The sequence below is a fragment of the Anoplopoma fimbria genome, chromosome 19 (genome assembly GCF_027596085.1).
Source record: "Anoplopoma fimbria isolate UVic2021 breed Golden Eagle Sablefish chromosome 19, Afim_UVic_2022, whole genome shotgun sequence".
Classification (NCBI taxonomy): Eukaryota; Metazoa; Chordata; class Actinopteri; order Perciformes; family Anoplopomatidae; genus Anoplopoma; species Anoplopoma fimbria.
Window position 1 is genome coordinate 4,061,752 of NC_072467.1, and position 23,858 is coordinate 4,085,609.

At 39.4% G+C, this 23,858-nt stretch overlaps 1 protein-coding gene across 1 annotated transcript in view; it reads left to right on the forward strand.

The window, feature by feature from the left end:
• The window catches only part of LOC129108113 (voltage-dependent calcium channel subunit alpha-2/delta-1), a 56,785-nt gene that overhangs the window by 13,978 nt on the left and 18,949 nt on the right, over positions 1-23,858 (forward strand). Inside the window, exons 4-17 of the mRNA XM_054619777.1 lie at positions 6,484-6,543; positions 7,292-7,327; positions 8,165-8,294; positions 14,377-14,508; positions 15,482-15,551; positions 16,328-16,378; positions 16,581-16,680; positions 20,622-20,780; positions 21,583-21,687; positions 22,356-22,434; positions 23,024-23,073; positions 23,166-23,255; positions 23,356-23,430; positions 23,538-23,618. Of these exons, the coding sequence (XP_054475752.1) occupies positions 6,484-6,543; positions 7,292-7,327; positions 8,165-8,294; positions 14,377-14,508; positions 15,482-15,551; positions 16,328-16,378; positions 16,581-16,680; positions 20,622-20,780; positions 21,583-21,687; positions 22,356-22,434; positions 23,024-23,073; positions 23,166-23,255; positions 23,356-23,430; positions 23,538-23,618 (1,218 nt within the window). The remainder of the gene's footprint in view (positions 1-6,483; positions 6,544-7,291; positions 7,328-8,164; positions 8,295-14,376; positions 14,509-15,481; positions 15,552-16,327; positions 16,379-16,580; positions 16,681-20,621; positions 20,781-21,582; positions 21,688-22,355; positions 22,435-23,023; positions 23,074-23,165; positions 23,256-23,355; positions 23,431-23,537; positions 23,619-23,858) is intronic.

A 23,858-nucleotide genomic window follows, 5' to 3' on the forward strand; every position in this document is an offset into this window, starting at 1 on the left:
GACAACACATCTTTGAGATCAGAGCAAAAGAGCCAAAGAGAAAAATGAGACTGGAAGCAACTGTAGATTTACTGTTCCCATCGGAGGGTTTGGCCTCTGAGAGAAGTCATGTGGAGCAGCACGGCTCTCTCCATGGCCTCTCTGATCTGCAGTTCCTCTTCTCTTTCTCTCTGTCTCACTCTCCCTCTTTCCCTTTACTCATCATTCCTCCTTTTCCTTTCATCCTTGCATTCCTCTGTCTCTGTCGCCCTCTCTCTCCTGTGTCCAGCTCTTGGCCTTTTGTCACTGTTCTCTGTCAAACTGGAATAGGAAATCAACCTTTCCTTATCTCTTCTGACCTCTGTCTCTTTTTTATTATGCTCACTTCTTTCTCTTATGTCCTCAGTCTCCCTCCAACTCTCATCTTTACTACTCTCTGCTCTTTTGTATCACTCTCTTAACCTTCATCCAGTCTCGTCTGTTCCTCCATTTGACAATGTCTGTCCATCTCCCTTATTTTACATTGCCTGTTTCTCCCAAGTCTCCTCTTTTATTATCTCCCACTCTTCTTTAATTACTCCTTACACACACACCTTTTCCCAGGAAACAAGCTAATGCATTGCTGGGTAAACTCCCATCATTCTTAACTGAACAACCCCCCCTTGTATATATATCTCTCTTTATCATTCCACTGTTCATTCGCATGAGCTACATTTTAATGAGGAGTACGAACACTGTGATCATGCTGAGTCAGAGTATTATTTTCTCTCTTTGGACTGTCCTTTCCATTTATCAATCTACTCATAATTTATGTATTTTCTCTTCCATTTTCAGACTCCTCTCTTTTCTACTTCTCATACTGACAGTTCTCATTTTTTATACTTTCTTGTCATCGCTTTGAGTTGGGACTCATTATGGCGAATAGTTAACCAGCGTTGTCCGAAACTGGGATGGAAAAGATGAGACTGGATGTGGGTGTTAATGATCTTTTAGACTGTTACTACTCTTGTGAGTATTGCTTTGTTGTCTGGGGGAGAAGGCAGTGTGCTCTGAATGGCCCATTGATTTCAGGCGTGTGGAGACTTAAGACACACATGCACACAATCACACGCACGCACGCACACACACACAGGGAGTCTGGGAGGCTCTGTGAGGTTTAGCAGAGCCTGTCTCATCTTCCCTGTCTATCCTTTAAGCTGTGCTCTGCTTTCTCACTAAATGCATGGTGGGCTGCTGGGCTGCCCTGGCAGAATGACAACTAAGACTGGTGGGAGCAGGGCAGAAATATCTCTCCTTGGGGCATGCAGGTACAAGCCCGATACCATCCAACACTCTGGTCAGCTCTGACTGTTTCTGTGCTCTCTATGGCTGTAGTGTAATGATCTCATGCATCAATGTGCATGAGCAAAGGAAGTGAGAAATATTATATTATGTACCCTTTCCGGCTGTTGGAATATTGATAGATACAGTTGTTGCCTTCATCATTAGGCCGTTCTCATGTTCAACTGGGAGTAAGATATAACCAATATGTTTTAGCAATTCTGCTTGCACATTGTTTTTTCTCTTCCTTGTGTAAGATTTCATGATTCTCATGAATTCCATTTTCCTCTTTGCTCCTTTTTTTCTCACTGAAGCACCTCTTTCTTTAAACCACTCCACTTCCCTGCACCCATAGATCCAATTCCCAGTCTCTCCTCTCCTTCCCCCCATTAAAGCTGCAGGGGAGCGGTGGCTCTCCTCAGGTCTCCAGTGGTCACCCAGTGACAGAGTGGACTCATTATGGTGTGGAGCCTGGATATCTATACCACAATAAGTGAGAGGGTGACTAATGAGCGGTTAGATCACGCTACGGGGAGTGTGTTATGCGCTGCCATTAGCTAAACCAGTGCAGTGCTTAATTTGTGTTTTTCAAATACGAAATGCTGGCTTCTAATCAATTGGCAAAGAAGGCAACTCACAGTCTCTCTATATTGAACTGTTATGCCAGTTAAGAGAGTCTAGCTGTCACTCAGGGAGCGGTTTCATCAAATCAAGGTTCCATAGTTTTGAGTGGATTTGATTGTGGCTTTGCTTTCTTTGTGTAACCTGATAACCTCTCCCTGTATACATGTTTGACAAAGGAAGAGATAGAAAGGGATGCAGAAAAATGGAAGAAAAAAGAGAAGGGTAATTAGTTTCTCTCCCCACACACCCCTCCTCACCCTCCCCCATATCTCCCAGAGGGAAGAGGAGCCTCGTCAAAGACCTGTCATGAATTTTTAACAACCCTGTCGGTCTGCTCTCTTAGGAGTGTGTATGTGTGTGTGTGTGTGTGTGTGTATTTGCATGTGCATGTTTATATACATTAAGTGTGTGAGTGAAAAGGATATATTGACCCAAAATCCTATATTCTCCATTAAAGTCTAACAAATTGCTAGAGCATGACGCATAATGTATAAAGTATTGAACAGCTGTTGCTTATACATGTATGTATCATATCACATACTACAACATGGATACAACTGTAATCAATATCCATATGTTCACATACCACTGTATGTGTGTTTCTGCATACATTTGCAGTGAAAGTATGCATTTGGCAAATGGAACAGGTTTTGAGAGAAGGTCTAGATTTGTGCATAGAGTTAAAACTCAGTTATCTCAGTGATGTGACATTAACATGATGTGATGTTACATTGACATTATATGACATTAATGACAAGGCCCTCTGTACTTGGCCTTTTCGGGATGGATATAAACTTCTGTTCCCGCTTTCCCTCAGGTCAGGTGGCACATTATTATAGTCTTAAATCTTTTCTTTCCTTTTTTTCATTAAACACTTATTGAATGAAAATATGAAGAACTAGGTCTTTGTTTTGAATATTGTCACCTTGAATGTATTTGCAGTGTAGGTGTCACTGAATTTAAGTTTCAATAAGAACCAAATGAGATTATATAGGACCACCCAGTTCTTTATGCGTTGTTAAAACATCTTCATACTCAGAAAAACATTGATAAAGCAAGTAAGTGGTGTGTTAAAACATCTGGGTTGAGTGAATAGAAAAATTGTGGTCGCTACTGAAAGATTCTCTCTCTCTCTGACCAACCAGTGATCTGCAGTATTTTAACTACACCTTCTAGCTTGGAACCTCGACTGAGGTGGTATTAAAAAAAGGACCAAGTGCTATTCACAACTATTGAAAAAAAACCTGGACTTCTTTGTGGAAATGTGGCTTTAAAGTGGATAACAAGGCACCAAATATCTTTTGGCATTATGTCTCGAAATCCGAAATCAGTTTTCAGATTACTCATAAAATTGTTCTACTTTATTGGAGATTTTGATTCAGAGGTAAATCGCCATCTTGTGAAAGCAAGCGCCATCGTTGAGCATTTGATGGACACAATTTATACTTCGAAAATATGATTTAATACTTGATGCAGTGACGGAACTTGTTATTTTTGCACATGGTGAACATGGTGCGGAATTACTTTGTGATCACTATTTTGTGTTATTGTGTATGTGTGTTTCTGGCTCAAATGGGATGTATATTTAGCTACTGACAGCCAGTGCAGAGGAGGTGGAGACAGGTCTGGAACAGAGCCCAGGATTGGAGGCCAAAGGGATGGGACTGTTGATCGAGTATGGAATCATTGCCGACAGCAGACACATGGCCATCGACACACTTAGTAAAAGCACAGAATGACATATACCAAAAGCATCTCATCCAGTTATTGCTCATGCACATATCTAACATGGCCTTTGTTATACTTTCTTATTGGCACAGTCCAACAGATGGAGATTCAGCTATAAATAACTCCATCAGTATTTATTGCATCAATTCATTAAAACACACATCGCTGAGTGGAGTTTCTCTGAAGCTATGGTAACCTTACTGTTGTGAATAAAGTCAGTTTGTCAGACAGTGGGTTTATTTAAGGGCAATGATTTCCTCCACTGGGTGAGGAGGTCAAAACTCCAGCAACACTTGTAGTTTATAGAACAACTTGTGGCCATTTCAGCTCGTGGCTTTTATCAGGGTTTTAATGAAACACATTATAAACTTATTTTTCCCTTCTCCATGCACCTTGGAAGTAGGTGAAATTATGCCAGAAACCCCCACTTTGCTTTCTCCACAGGGTTGTCATTGCAGTACCTTGTACAGTTGAAGAAGGGCAGGCAAGCAAAAGTTTTATCTGGATGAACATACACAGTCTTGTGCTATAGTGTCAGCTTATTTTTGTCTCCCTCCCTGCTAGCTGCCTTGGGATCTCACTGTTCTTTTACGGTTAATCCATTATCTTTTCAACACTGCAGAAACTCTATTTAAAACTGAGATAATCTTATATCTAGATCGTTAATAAACATTTTTAATAAACAAGACTTGTCTACAAAGTCTGTCCTAAATTCTGTCGCAGCCCATCTTGGCAATTTTTGATATTTCACAAGATAAGTGAAAACTTTTGCCAGCTGGTGGCGCTAGGGGGAAATCATATGATCACTAAAGTTATTGAAATTCATCCCCTGGTAGTCATGAACGTCTGTACCAAATTCAGTCAGATTGTAACATCTTTATATAGTCGCTAGCGTGTAAGATGCACTCAGGAAACTTTATAGATGTGTAGTTGAGATAAAAAAAAATATAATTGTTGTCCAAAAGGACCGGTTTCTACACATGTAGCTTAAAGGTTTAGCGGTGTGATTATCTGTCATTAATTATAACATGTCACAGCAAGTTTTAATGTATAGTTGGTGCAAGGCAATCGAAATTGTGCTTGGTTGGTAAGCTTTTTTAAGGACCATTTATCCCTTTTTATTCTAGTTAACATTATGTAACTTGCGTTGCCATTTTTCTTCCCAAAAGACTAACTTACAGAGCCAACTGATATTTGGACACTGGCTTTCAAAGGGTTTCCTATTATCAAGAACAGATTTATACAAAGCAGACTGTGTTAATTATCTCTTACTTTGTCTTGAGTATGTAGAATGACCATGATGGATGTATTGAATGAATGGTGAATTATTTTTTCTACCATTATTAGATAGTTCCTGTCTTTTATAAATCCTGTGAGCATGATTTTATACAAATACAGAATAAGATCTGTCCATCCAGTTTCTGTGTGAAATGGTGAGGTTTCCAGTCCGCCACAATCTCTCCTATCTCCAAGCTTCCCAATACAATGACGATGGATATGCCTCCTTTATGGACCTCAAACTGTCAAAATTATACAATAGGACATCTTAATAGCAAGCAGCAGCTCTTTCCAACTTCTTTGGATGATCTGCATGTACTCCAGCAGTCATAACCCATTCACATCTTCCCTTATGTGTCTGCCCCCAATTTAAGACCCTGGCCTGATTTGGCATTACGCTGATGTTATCCCATAACAAAATCGTTTGATCTTGGACATAAGAAATCTTATGAAGTGAAAATCACGTAATGCACTGGCTGCCAAATTTGCCTGTTTTTAAGCATAACAAAGCTTGTATCTAAAATTGCCTTAATAGGGACTTTTTGCAGTGAATTCAGTCTTGACATTTCAAAATGGATTAAAAATGCATGAAATAACAGATAAATGACTTCACATATCAACTGTTAAATGTAGAAATTAGATCTCTGTTTCCCCCATTTTCTGTGTTCTTGTTTTCTTGTTAGTGTTGTTTTCAGTTTTGCCCTCATTTCCTTACAAAGGAAAGAATAATGATGGAATCAAACTCTGAAAGATCACAAAGAAAGCCAGTTAAAGCGTTGAATGTATTGTGTAATTGGAAAGCAATGTCTAAATAAGTCTCAATATCACAGTGTCCTGCAAGTGAAATTCCAAACCTGTGATGTTTCAGTTATGAATGAATGCTACCCTGGATGTCTACAGGGCACTTAAGGCAGTCATTTGTTCCCAGAGTCATAAATATGTGCTGTTTAGTATGTATTTGTCTGTTTTATTGCTTGTACTGTAAAATAAATGTTCTAGTACGATAAATGTACTACTCTTACCACTATTCTCTTTCTCTCTATTGCTTCTCAGTGTGAAGGTGTGTGCACTGTGCATGTTAGATAATGCACAGTGCAGTAGATAATAATGGTGGGGTTAATTACATTTATAACCCCGTTATTTAGTAGTATCCAATTTGATCGACAGCCTCTCAGTTGGTAATCAATTTGCTCTTGACTTTATTCAGGGATCTGCTGTTTCTTATGCTGCTGATGCCCTTTTTCTCAATATTTCCCCTAGCTTTCACAATCTTTCACACTCACACATACACACACTAACATTACTCTCTTACAGTACAACCTTGTTATCCTGCCAGACCGACACTGGTGTGGCCTTTGCTGTAAGACTGTGATAGCCCTATGGTTTCAGCTCTGCAAGTGAGATCATAATCACTTCTCCATCGCAGGAATGGTCTTCTTCGTGCTCTTTAACATACTCTCTTTTGCTCAGGTTTTCTATAATTAGACTGACACTGTGAAGGAGGCATACCTTGTGCAGTTTCAATCTAAATCCCTGTCATATTTCACTCCCCAGAAACTGGCCACAGCTGCTGAGAAATTCCAGATGGAACATATGTGGAAAGATGACTTTGAGGTAACACAAGGACACAAAAATACAGACCTGCACAATAACAGGAATACCTGCACAAATACATGTATGTTTTATATAAGTGTATTATGTACTGCATGTTGGTAAAACAGAGCGAGATACTCAGACAGAAACATTAATGTCCATGCACCTAATCTGGATTTATAAAACGTAAATTCCTTTCATTGTCTGAATAGGTTTAATCTGTTTGCGTCTGTGTGTCGTTAGCAGTGATTACAGCTCCCTTACTAAATTGGTTTATTGCATATTATACTCTGTGTTATGACTCATTATGCCCCTCATTTCAGATGACTGAGATACTCAGATTTCTAAGAACCACAGCGGCACGCAATTATAACGCAGAGTAAAGTGGTGGTCAGGAAAAAATACTTGTCACAGAGATGTTTATAGATGTGTCTAAGCTGGGGTTTGCCATATTTTTTCTGCAATGGCAGGATAATGCTTCCCTGGAGCATTGAAAATGGCTGTAGGCACACAGTTACAGATGTAAAAAGAGGAACACTCTGCACTCTCAGCTTAACTCTTCCAGTATTGATGTGATTGGTAGCACAGACGAGTGTCTTCATTAACATAAAACTGGTGAATATACTAATGGAATTGCTTGCCAAGAAAATAAAGAGCTGCTTAAAAACGGATTAAGAATTTCATGATTGCATAAATGTTACGCTTCTTTGTGCAACACCCTAAAGCAGCCACAAAGTGATGTTTGTGCTTCTGTGTGGCTTGTTTGCAGGGTGATGAAATCTCCTACTACAACGCAAAGGACAACGTGAGTGCTTTTTATTTGCTCTCTTTCCATATTAGCGCCTTTTAACACACAGGTCACACTCAGACATGGGCCAGTGATATGGTTTTGCTACTCATCTCCTCTCCTCCATTTCTTTCTCCTGATCCACCACAAAGGGATCCTGTTTTTTCACTCCCGTTTTCTATCATTGCCTCAGCCTTTTACTGCAATCCCTCCCTCTTTTGCCTCTTCTCCAGGCTTTTCTTCCCCTGTAGCTTCCTCCCCATCATCCCTCCTCCCGCCCTCTCTCAGGTGAAGAGGTTTCTACCATGTTTCTCCTCTAATTGACAGACGAGATGTATGAGCTGGCTACACTGTTGCTTTATTAGGAAGCAACTCTCTCTCCCTCCCCCCTCTTGCTTTTTCTCTCTCCCTCCACCTCACTACCTCACTACCCGGCATTCTTTCTTTCATATCTCATCATGCTGATCTTCATATATCTCCTTGTCTGTACTGCTCTCATTGATGTAAATTGGTGAATGCACACTAGGAGTTATAAATCTCCACAAGGGGCATAGGCAATCTGGCTGTCTCCTGCTACTCATCAGAAGGGAAGTTGATAAGAATGCAAGAAAGCAAGAAATTAGGAATACAGTCGATGATGCTATTTATTCTTAAGCGAGCTGGGAGGGTGTGAAAAGTGCAGCGATCACATTCTCACATCAGACAGGAGTTGATGAGGAATATAATCAGTCTTTTAAATAAACTGTTTTCCGCAGGCAAAGACGCTTCTGCAAATATAATCACAAGGCTTTGTGTGGTGTCTTAAACATATGGTCAGCATTACTGTCTGAATCTTGATTTTTTTTTTTTCCTCAGCTGGATGCAAATGAGACAGAGGGAAGAAAATATAGGATTCGGCCCGACTTTACAGAAGACCCATCATTTAAACGTTTGACTGATCACAACCACACGGCTGTCCACATCCCCACTGACATCTATGATGGCTGTGAGTACTCACTCACACACACACACACACACACACACACACACACACACACACACACACACACACACACACACACACACACACACACACACACACACACACACACAAACTCCAGGCGTTACCATGGATACAAGTTACACACCAACCCATTATGACATGTTGTTTACAGATAGTGCCTCATGCAAATTTGCCCATGGTCAAATAATAGTTTTAAAAATGCGATACAGCATAATATGATCTTCTCCTGTACTCTAAGTCACGTGTCTTTGGGATGTAAATGAACAGAGGGTCCTCTAAATGAAAGGAATTGGTGCCTTTGTCTGAGCAAACCTCCCAAAACCCATCAAGGTTTTGATAAAGAGTATTTTGATTCAATCTGTTCATGTGTCCTAAGGCTTTGAATTAATGAAGCATAATCATAAATACAAAGGTGACTGATATTAATTCTAACCAATGAATCTGGATTCCACACATTTATTAACGATAATCCTGCAAGGTTTTATTTGGAAATATGTCTTTCTCCCCAGTATGATAATTATGATAAACCAAGTATATATTTTTTATACTTCGTTTTACTTGCCTGCCCAATACTGCCCATACTGTGAAATCAGTAGATTAGGTCCCTTTTGTTGGGTAGGTATTCATATTTGTATATTCTACTCGTGGACTCTTCATGACACAGTTTATTAAAAAACATGTGGGGGAAGCCTCTCACTGTGTGACAGATAGTGGTGTTGATCAGTCAATCAGTGATCCGTAAGGACCCGCCCTCGCAATTCGACAATTATGTGGATTAATTATACAGTTTAACGTTGACCATCTCAGTGTTAAATAAAGTTTTACTGACGATCGTTACCCACAGTATTTTAGTAAAATATGCAATCAGTACATCTGCATTTTATTTTTTTTAGTAGCCGATCTCTGATAATGTTACATTGTGAACAATCAATCTATGTTTAAATTAACAGGAGGTGAGCTGGTAACCGTGGCAACACTGCTGATGGCCAACGAACAAAGGTTCCTTTAGGTTACATTATGATGCGTTCAGGCTCTGTTCAGCGAATATGAGGATTAGGCGATAGTAAATTATAACATTATCATGTGTTCACATGTTATCTCTTTTGATGAGAAATTTGAATAAATCCAGTTGTTTAATAACATAAATAGTTATTAGAGAGGGAATTATGACCTGTTTACAAAACGTCTAAGCAGCTTATAATACATCATGAAAACTACTAAACACAAGATTTGTTTTAATCCATAAAAATATAATCTTTTATTTCCTTATCATTTGAATTATGTGTTTTTATAAAAAAAAACAAAAAAAAACAGCTGCTATAATCAAACAACAAAGGGATCCGTATCTGCCAATATGGATCATCAATGATCGTCAATTAGTACCGGCAGCAAAAAAAAACGGGATCGGGGATCTCAAAAAGTTTGTTTTGTGCTGATCCGATTTGTGTTCCAATCCGTGACCCTGATCCGTGATGAGATCCGAACCGTGATTTTTATGATCCTTTGCACCAGTAGTGACAGAGGAATTGTGCATCTTTCATTAAAGAAGTTTCTGCTGCCTGCTAACCGAGAGGTCTCCGACCACTGCGGCCTCGAGCACCGCAGGGACCGACCCGCACTTTTACAAATAAGAAGGAATCATTTCACTTACTGTTATCAAATCTGGGCCAGTAACTGTTTGATGACCATGTGCATGTTGTCAGTTGCATTTGAACTGATACTGTGGTATTGTAGTTTATGGTTATGTAAAACAGTTTTTAAACATATGTGCATCTGTTCAGAGTGTATTTGCCCTACTAAAAAAAAGTACATTTCTGATCATTTCATCATCATGTGGTGACATTTACCTTGAGTGGTTCAGTAATTTGATTCTCCAGAGTCCCTGTGACATTAGCACAGCTCAAGATGAATTTCAATGACTTAAGGATGGTCTCTTGAATATCTTAACTGTGGTCTGAATTATGTATTATATTTGAATATCTTTCTTTTCTTCTATTTTTACATTGTGAGCACTTTGGTGGTGTTCTTATCAAAGTGTGACTTACAATGAGCAATACAGTGTTCAGTGCTTTGCTCAGGATACTTCACCAGGACATATGGTTCACCATGAGTTTGAACAAGGGTACAGTTACAGGAAAGTTTCCCTAACCACCAGGCTGCATTGTTACTGCTTGGCTTGTGTTTGAGTATTTTTATCTGTGACTGCGTGAGACTCAGTATCTGTGTGTGTGTGTGTGTGTGTGTGTGTGTGTGTGTGTGTGTGTGTGTGTTTAGATATTCAGTTATTAGAGTACAGTGGGATGTGGTGCGTCAGCAGTGACTTGGAACGACAGTAGAATGGAGTGACTTCCTCAGCATGGCCCTCAGCCTGCTGGGGAACAGTCTGGCCTCAAGGTTACATTACATTACATTACATTACAGTCATTTAGCAGACGCTTTTATCCAAAGCGACTTACAATCAGTAGTATATTACATATCATTCACCCATTCACACACTGATGACAGGCTACCATGCAAGGTGCCACCATCAGACTCTAACTAACATTCATGCAACATCCAGTCCACACCGATGGCAAGCCTTCAGGAGCAACTTGGGGTTAAGTGTCTTGCCCAAGGACACATCGACTACCGAAGCTGGGTATCGAACCACCGACCCTCTGATTGGAGAACTACCTTGCTCTCCACTACGCCACAGCCGCCACGGTTAAACACTTCACCGTCCTGCTGACCCCCGAACCCAGGGGCAAAAATGAGGGATACCACACAGTGTTGTCGGGGTGTGTTATCTGTAAATGTGCAAGCCTGGTTTATATGCATGCTTTTGAACTCGTTGTGACTTTGTGATTTTTCCCCCAGAGACACATATCTGGCCATAATCTGGGCTGGGTGCCATGACTCCTCATACTGCTTTTCTCACATGGTGCTGTTTATTGGTAGCCTGTAATGAGTATGCATAGATACGCTGAGCTGCTGGGACTCATTCAGGGCTGAAGTCTGATCTCAGTGAGATGAAAGAAACTATATGTGTGTGCGGAGGACTCAAAGGGGGTAGCAATGCTGCAACAAACTTTTGTTTTTTTATCGATCATTTTTATTATTATTTTCTTGATAAGTCGATTAATCTAACTAATGTATTGATTATTGTAAAACATCTTTAAATCCTGAACCTAAAATACAAAAGGACTCATTGTATGTCATAGCGAGCCTTTCCATGAACTGGGGAATAAGTATTTTTTACTTAAGTACTATTCAATCTGTGGAGTAGGGTTATGGTTGGCATTTAAGATAATCAAATGTATTTTTGCATCAGTACGGGGAAATACTCTTTGTTTGTTTTTCTCACTCATACATTGTCATTAAAGTAAACAGTAAAAACAGTAAATTTCGGTATTCGATGACGTTGATCATGATGACAAATCGCCCCAGCCCTAACTGGTAGCACACTTAAGTAGTGGGGAACAATCTTTTGGACTGAAAGCCAGTCCATAGGAGTTTATTTTGAGGTTGACACAAGGTTTTAAGATAAGGCTAGTGTTAGACTAGGCCAAAGGTGTATGATTGGGCATGTGGTGCTGATGGAAATGGGATACAGAATAAATATATTCAAAGAAGAGTCCCCACTTGAATAGCAGGAACAATGTGCCTGTCTTGAGTGTGCAACATGCTCATATAGTGTGTCAAATATTGGCACACATGCAGAAGTATATGTTTTGTATGCCTGGAGAAAAAAAGAGACAGGATTTATACGTTATTGCAGTTCCAACTCTCCAATTTGATCTCCACCATATAAATGTTCCAGGAATAGCCTTTGCTCAGCTGGAGAAAATGAGATTTTCTGGGCAAAGTGGGAGGCAAGTTTATGAAATCAGCTTCTATAGGCAGCAGCATGTGACGTGTGTGAGACGAGGGTACAATAGGAAGCAGACGTTCAGTTCATTTGACAGAAATATCACAAAAGCCAAGCTGTTGGTCCAGTGAAGGACATGGTCAGATGTGTGAAAGAGAAGAAAAGGAAATGGTTGAATTCAGTGGTGTTGCTTTTGGATACAGAAGCAGAAATTGTATGTATACAAAATATATGACAAAAAAACATTCAGAGGTGAACAGTATATATGATATTCCTGATCTTCATGATATAATGCTAGCTAGCAGTTTTTTGTGTTCCAGAAAAACAGAACAAAACAGCCGACAAGAAAGATAGCAACACACAGTGATTCAACACAGGAAGACTTAGAGATGGACTGATATAAAATAGTATTCGATGCATTGTGACATTCATGTTTAGTACTGTAATGCAGTAAGACCTCCAGTTTCTGAGATTCACAGGAAATATTCATTTATCTAAGTCAATACAGTTTGATCTTCCTTAAATAGCTTCCATTTTTAAATAAAATCTAAACTTCCATGAACAGCATCCCCTATGATATACAGCCCTACACCTCCCTTGTCTGGCCCAGTCCTACGTTCTACTGCTGCTACCTTGCTACACTGTTGTACTCACTGTCGCTACAGAATGAACCACATCACTATATCACAGTAAGTTTTTCTCTAGTAGAGTAGGCATTCTGTTCTACACATAAAGTAAATGATGAGTGTATATGGGATGGACTACCTTATTTAAAGCAGAGAAATACAATTTATTCTTTAATGTTCAAAACAAACCAATCCATGTTATGTTAGTGAAGTATATTGCACCCCTGATATCCCACTGAGATGAAGTCATCATAGGATGTAGATTCAGTGTGGCATCAAAGCCATGCCGAGTGCAGCCAGGGAATTCATTAGTGTCAGTGGCAATATGGGCGACTAGAGGATACTGTATCCCTTATGAAGCTGCAGTGGAGTTTAGCTTATTAAATATTATGACTAAGACGGGAGTACTCAAAACCAATGGAAACATTAAAAGATCATATGGGTAAGATGTTTATCGTTTGCTTGTTTAGCACTGTATTTTGGTTTGTTTGTGTAGACTGTATGCATGTGTATATGTTCTGTGTATGTCTTACTATACAGACATTTGGCTTTCTACATAGCTATTAGCAGAGCTGTGTGTAGATAGCCATATACCTACCTGTCTGTCTTAATAAGCCTTCACTGAAAAATCACACATACAGTTTGTAATTTCCTCATTATCTGACAAGGGCTGTGTTGTTATTTTCTCTCCTTTTCCCTTTAAAATTCTACCCTTAATGAGGGAAATACATTTCTGAGCACACACACACCACATGCTCTCTCTCTCTTTCTCTCTCTCACTCTCTCTCTCCTTCTATAATAAAAAAACAAGCACTCCTGGCAACCGAGGCTTCATTAACTCACCCCTCTAGAGGCATGCATGCAAATGAACAGTGTTTGCTTTGCACATCAATGAGCCACGTCACACTCAATCCAGAATACCAATCCATCTCACACATGCACACACATATGCACATATAGATGTACAGAGTCACATACATACAGTACTACACCTGTACAAAAGAAGGAAGGACGGAAAAAGGAAGAGCAGTAAAGAGACAGACAAGATAGCAAAGATAGAGTTTGGGCAGCATGTGCTCTGTCTCCATCCATCATAGTGAGTGTTATGTGGCTCTGAGCTGTCTGGGTGCTGTGTCATTACATCCATAATGTCTGTTGCCTCTCACAACACACACTATCAATCACATGCACGCACACATACAAACACACACCTACAAACACACATGGGTTATGGAGTGTTTCAGGTAAAATCAAACAAAGTTCACTGCTAACTTATTACAAGCCATGAAACCACTCCTCAGTATCTGCTACTAAATCCCAGCACGGCCTGGTGTGTTGGCCTCATATCTGCTCATGCGCCGCTCTAGGCGAGTGGGCAGACACTGATCAGACTTTTGTGTGTGAATCTTAATGCATTTGTTAATCTGGGATTTACACAGTCTACTCCTGCTCATATGTCCATTGATAATTATTACAGAATAAACATAATTACATTCACACAAAATCTGATAACAGTAATGCAATTTATTTGTGCAAGTGTGTCCGTCTTTTAAGTACACGTTGTTTGATATGTATTTGTGTGTTTTTCTAGCCACCATCGTGCTGAATGAACTGAACTGGTCGGAGTCATTGCAGGACGTGTTTAGAAAGAACAGAGAGGATGACCCGACCCTTCTCTGGCAGGTGTATGGCAGCGCTACGGGCCTGGCTCGCTACTACCCAGGTAATTAAACACCAACCAAAACAGTCTTTGTCTTTTAACACAGAGGAGAAACATTTAACAAAGAGTAATTATTTGGTGTATCTGTTCATATGACACTGAAGTTGTGTGCGTTTCCTTCCATATTAAATCAGAGGGGCACTCATCAGCTGATTATTATTTGGTTGACCTACAACAAGATGCAGCTTGTGGCTCTTAATCAAAACTACAAACACCCAGGGAACATATTCATGAGTTTGCTTGTTCACGCGACACTGAGCAAATACACTCAATAAATAATCTTTATTGCCCAACTTGCATTGATTGTATATGTTTTGACATAGATGGTGTCATGCTATCTTTAACTGCGTTAGTCTAGGGCTACTCTCTATCGGGAGTGTTTTCTCTGTCAAGCTATTTCTATTCATGGGATTTCCCTTCATCATTGACACTATATAGCTTTATGGGAAAAGTTTATGTCTAATATTCATGAATTTTCATTGGCGCTGAATTTATTCCTCTTTGTCCCCCCCCTGTTTTTTTTTTACTTCTTAGCATGCATGATATGCAGTCACACTCATAGTGGCTTGTTTTCAAGGTGCTCCTCACTGCCAGTATACAGATAGAAGGCACCTGATTATTGTCAAAGCAAGTGAATTCTGTGTTTTGCATCTTGGAAGTATTTAATTACTATATACTTATTTCCCTGCTGTTTACCTGTTTGTGAAAAATGATCGTGAGCATAACACATTTTGAAATATAGAAGGTGTGGGATTCCATCCAACAAGCCATGATGGCAAAAAAGTAATCTTTTTTCATATCTTCCCAAAATGACTGACAGGGAACAGACACTGCTGGGCTAAATACGACACTGCATGTTGCCAGATATTTTCAGATCAACACTTCAGGCAGTGGTATCAGATATTTGAATTTGTGTTTTTTCCCCCTTTAATTATAAAAAAGTTACAGACAACACATATCTTATCTTTTCTGAAAGCTTCTCCTTGGATGGATGCTCGCAAGACCCCCAGTAAAATTGACCTATACGACGTCCGCAGGAGGCCATGGTAAGACAACTGCTAGAAAAACTACAAGTTGCATGAAATTAATTAATTAAAAGCCTTAAATTTCAAATATAATGTGTTTACGGGTAGATATGATTTGTTTTACTGTTATGTAGTTGCTTGTTTGGTTGTAGGTGTTTATGATTAAATGTGATTTTTAGTTATAGAAAGTGCATGAAGTGCTGGGTGATCATTAAATATTATTTATCAACTTTCTGTGGAATTTTATTGTGACATATATAGTCATATTGTGTACTTGCCTTAAAAAAAATCTGTTTTAATGATGAATCCAAGCAAATTTTAATAATTCTTTTTTTTTTTTAAGAAAAAAGATTACGAAGTAGACTTGTGATTTTGTTTTTGACTTTTTTGTGATGGAATATGTCATATGAAAACATATATCATAATATGTATTGTTATCTGAAGTTTTCTTATTGACATTGTTATATTAATTTCAGCAATATTCCCCAATCCTAAATATATGTAGACCTAATATGACTCAAAGTATATTCTGTAAGTAATATTGTGTTCAAAATATATTATTATGAATGAAACAGCATTGGCTTCAACATATTTTTAATATTATAATAATGCTGGTAAAAAACACTTCAGGCATTTAAAAAGAAGAGGTTGGAACAATGATATCAATCACATCAGAAGACAACCATGTTTAAGATATTCTGCACATTTGTAACAACTACCCTTTTGTGCGGACAGGAAGGGATAAGTGTGTGTGTGACTCAGACCAGCTTTTCTTTCATTCATTAATGTCCATCTAGGTACATCCAAGGAGCTTCCTCACCCAAAGATATGCTAATCCTTGTGGATGCGTGAGTGACTTTATATCCTCATTGATCCATAACCTATTCATATCAGTCATGATTTCCCCTGATTATAACACATGCCTTCCTAGAGTTGCCACATAATGTAATGCATTTCCCAAGGCAGACGCATTTCTAATTATAATTGAATACAAAAACTGAGCAGACAGATTGCAGTGAGAAGCTGTTGGGTATTTTTGTGTTGTTGCAGAAGCGGGAGTGTATCTGGCTTGACTCTCAAACTGATCAGGACCTCCGTCTGTGAGATGCTGGAGACTCTGTCTGACGACGACTACGTCAATGTAGTTTATGTGAGTATTATTAAACCCATCACTTGCTGACTGTTGGGTGGTCTGTTTGTGCGAGGCGACGGGAAACACGATGCCTGCTGAGAAAAGAGGCAGAGTGACAGACAGATTCAGAATGTGCGCATGAATGGGCTTATGTACATTTGAATAGAGATACACACATGAAGACATTGTGCACACACCCCACACAGATTCGCATACACACAGGAGAGACAGAGATGGATGACAAGTAATGAAATATGGATTTCTCTCAGGTCTGGCCACCCTGAAACAAACCTTTAATGAAATACCCACTGCTCTATTTGGTGTACAGGATTAAAACTCTGCACTTCATGCCCCTACCCCACCTCCTTACCCGCGTGTGTGCGTGTGCATTCGCGAGTGCGTGTGTGTGGGACATTCCTACTTCTCCTATAGGTATTAAAGCTGCACTTCTGACAAGAGTGAACCCTTGGAAACACTCATTCATCACCCTCTTGACCACTCCATCACTCTTTCCTTTCATCATTGAGTTGTGCCATTCCTCTAGGCATTTTGCCATTTACCTCCATACATCTCTTTGTGCCCACGAAGGATCGCCTTGTCCACTATGCACTTTGCCTCTTCTTTATCCATAACCACAATTTTACTCCTCTCACTGCTGCCACTTTCTTCCCCTTCATTCTTACCTGTCTCGCCCACCAATCACTTCTACAGCTCCTCCCCCCCCATTCCACCTTTTCATTCTGACCATCTTTTCTAGGCCTTCCACGCTTGTGATTACACTCAGAAAGAGCCAATCAGAAGACTGTGTGATACTAAGATGGGTGCCTGTGAAGGTGTTTATTGAGATGGGTCTTTATAGAGATTGGAGCTGTCTTCTTTCTCATTGCACAAAGACAGCCATTCAGTCTCTGGTTCCTCTCTACGGGAACCCTTTGTCTTGGACACAATGTATTCTGTTTCACGGTGGACTTGTGGTTCTGCAAATGTACACTTATCGGAATCTGTCGGGAAGCTCAGTGTGTGTGTGTTTATGTGTGTGTCTAAGAAAGTGAGACAGAATGAGAGAGATTAGTTCAACGAGTGAAGTCCAATTCCGTTTTGACTTAGAACTTTTTTGTTTAAATTGTTTTCTTACTTTCCTCCAAAACCACATTACTACCACTGCTGTTAATGATCCAAGGGAAATGAAAGACATCCATTTAAAGGTGCTAAAAGGATCATTTATGTTTATTACAATTTGGGTCTTTAAATGTTTAGCTTTGGCCAATGTTTCAGTAGATTACAATAACATTGTCCTTACCAAAGTCATTGTCTTGGGATACTTAGACATTGCTGCAATGAAGTTCAAAAGAGTGAGAAACATGAGCAGTTAGACCATCAGATAGGTTGTAAACAAGCAAACATTAAAGCCAGATTATCCAAACCACTTTATCTGGAGGTAAAACTGAAAGTTAGTGCACCTAAAATGTTGGTAATAATCCTTTACTACAATTTAAAACTATTTGAGTGCAAAACTACTGTAGTACTGTAGGTCAAAGTTGGCCCAGGGACGTCTGTTAACTGTAATGGATGCTTACAACAGATAGTTTGGGTCATTCCTGTAACATTCACTTTATTTTTGTTTCCAAAATTTGGCTAACCATAGGATTTGTTTACAATTCATATGATCAAGTTAATCCTGTTACTTGTTTCATCATGACTTCTTTTTATTTCATTGCCAATAGGAAGGGTTTCCAAAGCCACAAAAATAAGGAAACAATAAATCAGAATCATCCTTGAGTTTCTTTGCCAAAACTAATTATTCTTTTTCTCTGTCACCCTCTTTCTTTCTATCCTTCTGTTTCTTTCTGTCATTGACTCACTTACTCATACACACTGACACACACGCACAGACATCACCCTATGTCTGGCCCTGAGGGTGTTGTAACTTGGCACTCTATCATTAATCTCTGATATTACCCATAAATCCCTGCTCATTAATAGTAGCCCAGGGACTAAATTGGCATTTGGTCATTGAAGATGCTCACACACTTCCTCAAAAGCTGCGGTAGGTCAGAAGAACGCTGATGGCTGTTACTTTTCCGCTCAGTCTTTCCATCTGTGTCCACATCTTTTCTTCTTTTTTTTTTGGCCCTTTTGTTCTCACTTTCCGTCACACTCCTATCTCACTGCCTCCTTCACTTTCATCCAACTTGTTCAGCCGTGTCAGCTGGTGTCAGTGGTGTTAGCCAGTATCGGTCTGGGCAAGCCAGAGTAGCAAACCAGCATAGCAGAGAGTCCAACTGGATTAGGGCATGAAGATTAGTCTTCTCTCTTGTGTCATCACTAATCCATTCTCAAGACCTGGACCATCACACATACACACACACACACACACACACACACACACACACACACACACACACACACACACACACACACACACACACACACGCACACACAGATCTGTTGTAATAGGATCACAAGAGAACAGTGGAATGTGTGGTAGTTTGTATTGACATTTGTGTGCAAAGCCAATAACACGATCTTACAATGACAATTTTTCTTTAATTTAGACATAATTTGGTTATCTACAAAAATCGTATCTTTTCTAATCCGATTATGATTGATGTGTCACAAACACTACGTAAACTCATTATTACCTCTGCCAAGGAGTTTTTGTTTTTGGCTCTGTTTGTTTGTTTGTCAGCAGGATTATGGAAGAATTTGTTGCCCCTTTTTCATGAAACTTTGTGGAAGGGTGTAGTATGAGCCAAGGATGAACCCATTACATTTTGGAATACATCCTAATCACAAGGCTGATACGCGCATTCTTTTTCACCTATGGAAACGGCCTTGGCAGAGGTCTTCCCCCTTTGTTTTATATATGAGATACACAATCAAAATGTTCCTGCTTTTAAATCCTGTATTCACACCCTCCCCCTTCTCTTTTTATGCCCTATTCCTGTCATTTACTGTTTCTCACCATCACACATTCCCATCCCACCTTCCTCACTCCTTTTAATAGATTATGTGATAAAAGATTCCTGTCCGCTCCATGGGGGCAATTATGTGAACTTCCATTCTGTTGCCCGTGTGAGTTTGCACGTGTTTACGTGCTGTCGCCTTGATTCAGTCTTTTATCAAACCATAGCCATTGTGTTATTGCCTTTCAGTCCAATGGAGATGTGTGTGTCTGTTATTATCAATCTAAAAGGAACTTCAAGGCTGTCAGGCTCATCGGAGACGTGCACTCAAACACACCCACACACCCATATGGTCAGGGTTCTTTTTGTCTCCTTGCCTGTCTGTGTAGATCAGTGTTCTGAGCCTCCCTTTTGGCCATTTCACAGAGACACATTGATTAGATGAGATCGATGAGGTGCAGTATTGTTTTAGAAGAGTTCTGCAACACAATAGATGTGCTGGTTAACTACCCTGCTGTCCCATGTCCTTCACATACCACTATTATTATTCTATTATATCATTTATTCTGTCATTTGTGCCTATTGTCATTGTTAGCTCTTTGAATCTGTCCTCACTGCTCGCTCATGGACAATCTGTTTGCTCCTATTCAGATATTTAACAATGAAAACATGGACCATCCGTTAGACTTGGAGCGCGGCTCTGAACAGAAGGAGGCAGGCTTTTGGTTCATGTTGGGTGGAGTGTGTGTGTGTATATGTGTGCTGTGGGGTGGAAATGAGGAGGTCTCACCTTTAAAAAAAGATGGTGTTGCTGCCTAACCTCGTTCTTATATAGCAGAATCTTGTTTCCATGGGTACCGAATCTTTGAGCGCCGAGGATGTGAAGCAATTAGTGGGGCTTGATGAATGTGTCTGTTTACCACTGCCTGATAACAGCCAAGGCCAGGTGGGAGTGTTTGTGTGTGCTGCATGTGTATAATTTATTACATATGCACACATGTTGTAATTGTATGAACAATTTGTAAGTCATAACTTATTGCCTCTGTTTTCCAGTTCAACACCAGGGTGAAGAAGACAGCGTGTTTCGAACATCTGGTTCAAGCCAACGTGAGGAACAAGAAGCTGCTGAAGGATGCTGTTCAGAACATCACAGCTAAAGGAATTACTAACTACACAAAAGGCTTTGAGTTTGCTTTTGAGCAGCTTTCTACGGTAAGTTTTTCCAGTTTTAGTCCTTTTTGTTTTGAGAAAACATGTCATTTTGTCACACTTAGGTGTGGCTTAGAGCAAAATAGGCTTTGAACAAGTTTGGGATGAGTGTTACCTGAGGCCTCCATATTTTCAGAAGCAGGAGAGCATTGTCTTTTACTGCCATCTGCTGGTTGAAAGTGTTACCTCGACACAGCTGTGTGTACAATAAAATAAACATTCAATTGTTATTAGATTTTCAGTTGTATGACAACCCTGAAATGGCAAAGCATTAACCTACAGTATTGCATAAAGTAATATGTCTGATAAAACTCTGAACCTGCACTTCTACAAAATTATACTGATACAGTATCATCGATGCTGTTTGACTTTTTAAGAACTGTTGACAAGTCTGAAGATTTTGCTATCAATTCCTAGTAGCTGCATGTTCATAACACGACAGAGTTTGATTGTTTTGGCCTGAACTAACAAGGATGGAGCTAGAGGAAAGACAATTGGTTCATTGAAAACAAATGGATGTAAACAGGAAGGAGAAGGAGATTAAAGGATATCTCTGGAGGTCTGCAAAGATAATCAACTTTATCCTCTGGGGACTATGCATATTCAACATCAGAATATCACTGCTTTGACTTAATGATGACAGTAGACAGATCATGAAGAAATCAAGTAAGACAAAGTTTATGACAATGTGAACAGGTTTCTTTTTCTAGCTGAAATTGGAAGGACCAGCCGACCAACCAAACCTACCACTCCCTCTGTGAAAAAAAAAGTTTAATTAGAAAATCCTTTGTTTTCCTTTCACTAGACTAATGTGAGTAGAGCAAACTGCAACAAGATTATCATGCTGTTTACTGACGGAGGAGAGGAAAGAGCTCAGGCCATATTAGAGAAGTACAATGCTGAGAAAAAGGTATGTTAAAGACGCGGACGTGCACACACACAGACTGGGGTATTTAATACTGCAGTGTGGAATTGTTTGCTTTTTTGTGCTCCCTTTGTAGTTTTTTTGAGACTCAGCTCTTTGGAGCTCCCTTTGGGTCCAGACTTCCGTGTGCATATCCTCCCTACCTAAAAGTTTGTGCAGAAGGCAGATTAGGGTTTTCTGCATATTATGCAAAACAAAGACCTTCTCACACGCACAATTGTGCATGTGAACACCCACAAATATGCACATGCACAAGATTGAGGATATGAGCAGGTTGCATATTAATAATTGTTTTTAGATCAAACTGTTTCTCATATTTTGCTTGTGATTGTTTGAATATTAATTAGAGCTGATTAGAAGTATTACTGCAGCACCACAATATGTTCAAACATATGTTGAAATAACTTCTTAGGAAACTGTTTTTTATTTCTATGTTTTGTGTTTTATATATATGATATGTAAATAATAATACATTTAAATTGTCAAACATGATATTCAGAGTATTAAATAACATTATATTAGGGACAAGACAATCATTAATTTATTGTCATTCAAATTAAATTAAGAGAAATCTACCTACCAGAATTATATTTTTTAACATTGTAAGAGGTTAGGTCTTGATAAATATTGTTGAACTGAATTTTGTGCTCCAGGTTAGGATCTTCACCTTCTCAGTAGGACAGCACAACTATGATAAAGGACCGATTCAGTGGATGGCCTGCTCCAACAAAGGTACAGCACAGATCACAACACACTTCAATACGGAATTTTGTTCAGTTTGTGAAATGGTAAATTAACTTGTACTTCTATTCTTCTATAGTCTTTATAGTCTTCCGCCCACTCAAAGTGCATTTACACTACATGTCATTCACCAATTCACACCCAATTACCCAACTCATTCATAAAACGGTGTGTTCGGGAACAATTTGGGGTTAAGTGTCTTGTCCAAGGACACATCGACATGGACTACCAACCAATCTTCTGATTGAGGGACGTCCCGCTGTACCTTCTTTGCCACAGTCCTGGTATTAGATTAAGCAGTACTTAACAGACCTTGGTAGTGATTTGAACATCATTTTAGAAAAAGAAGAGCTGCCTTTGGCAAGGCGGCATCATATACACTTTCAAAAGTAAATCAGTTAATAATCACATCACAAAAGGAAAATGTCTGGATGTCAATTTACTTTGTTTTTTCTAGATCTGATTAAGTCACCTGACCCTATACTAGAGTCATGATGCACAGACTACACTGCAGCGTTGCAGGCTGTTTCCTTTGCTCCATGTTTATGGGTTAAATGATTGTGTCTGCTCATATATCCAGGTTACTTTTATGAGATTCCCTCCATCGGAGCCATCAGAATAAACACTCAGGTTGGATCATGGTTTATTATTTTTCAAAAAAATTTTACAGCACTAAACATTCAAGGAAGCATTAATCTGGGAAAATGTGTCGTCCAATATAGGAGTACCTAGATGTCCTGGGGAGACCAATGGTTCTGGCAGACAAGCAGGCCAAACAAGTCCAGTGGACTAATGTATACCTCGATGCTCTGGTACTTTTTGTCTTCTATAATCAATTTTACAGAAATATTGTTCCTGCTGTTTATTTAAGATTCCTGAGTTGAATAGCGCATTTGCTTGACTTTCCATCAGGAACTGGGTCTGGTCATTACTGGAACACTACCTGTCTTCAATAAAACAAAGACCATAGATGACAGGAATGGCGAGGTGCAGTAAATAAATGGATGAACACATGATAAGTGGAGTCAGCAGTATCAGGAGTGGTTGGATATTTTTTCGATTCCCTCATCCCTTTCTCTCATAATGTCTCTCAGCACCAGAATCAGTTGATTCTTGGCGTAATGGGGATTGACGTGTCTCTGGATGACATCAAGAAGCTCACGCCACGCTTCACAGTGAGTTCAACACCCACATGTGATCACATGCATGCAGACAAATACATTTATAAAACCAAAACTCTTGTGACTCACTTGTGAAGAGTTTTCCCTCCAGCAAATTAGTGAGTGATATGATTCAATTAGATGTGTTGTTCTTTTCTAATCATCCGCAAATAACATATATCCTTGTTATTAATCACAAGCGCTGTAATACTCTTGTTTTTTGGGACCACTGAGGCCCTTTTTTTACACACTTTT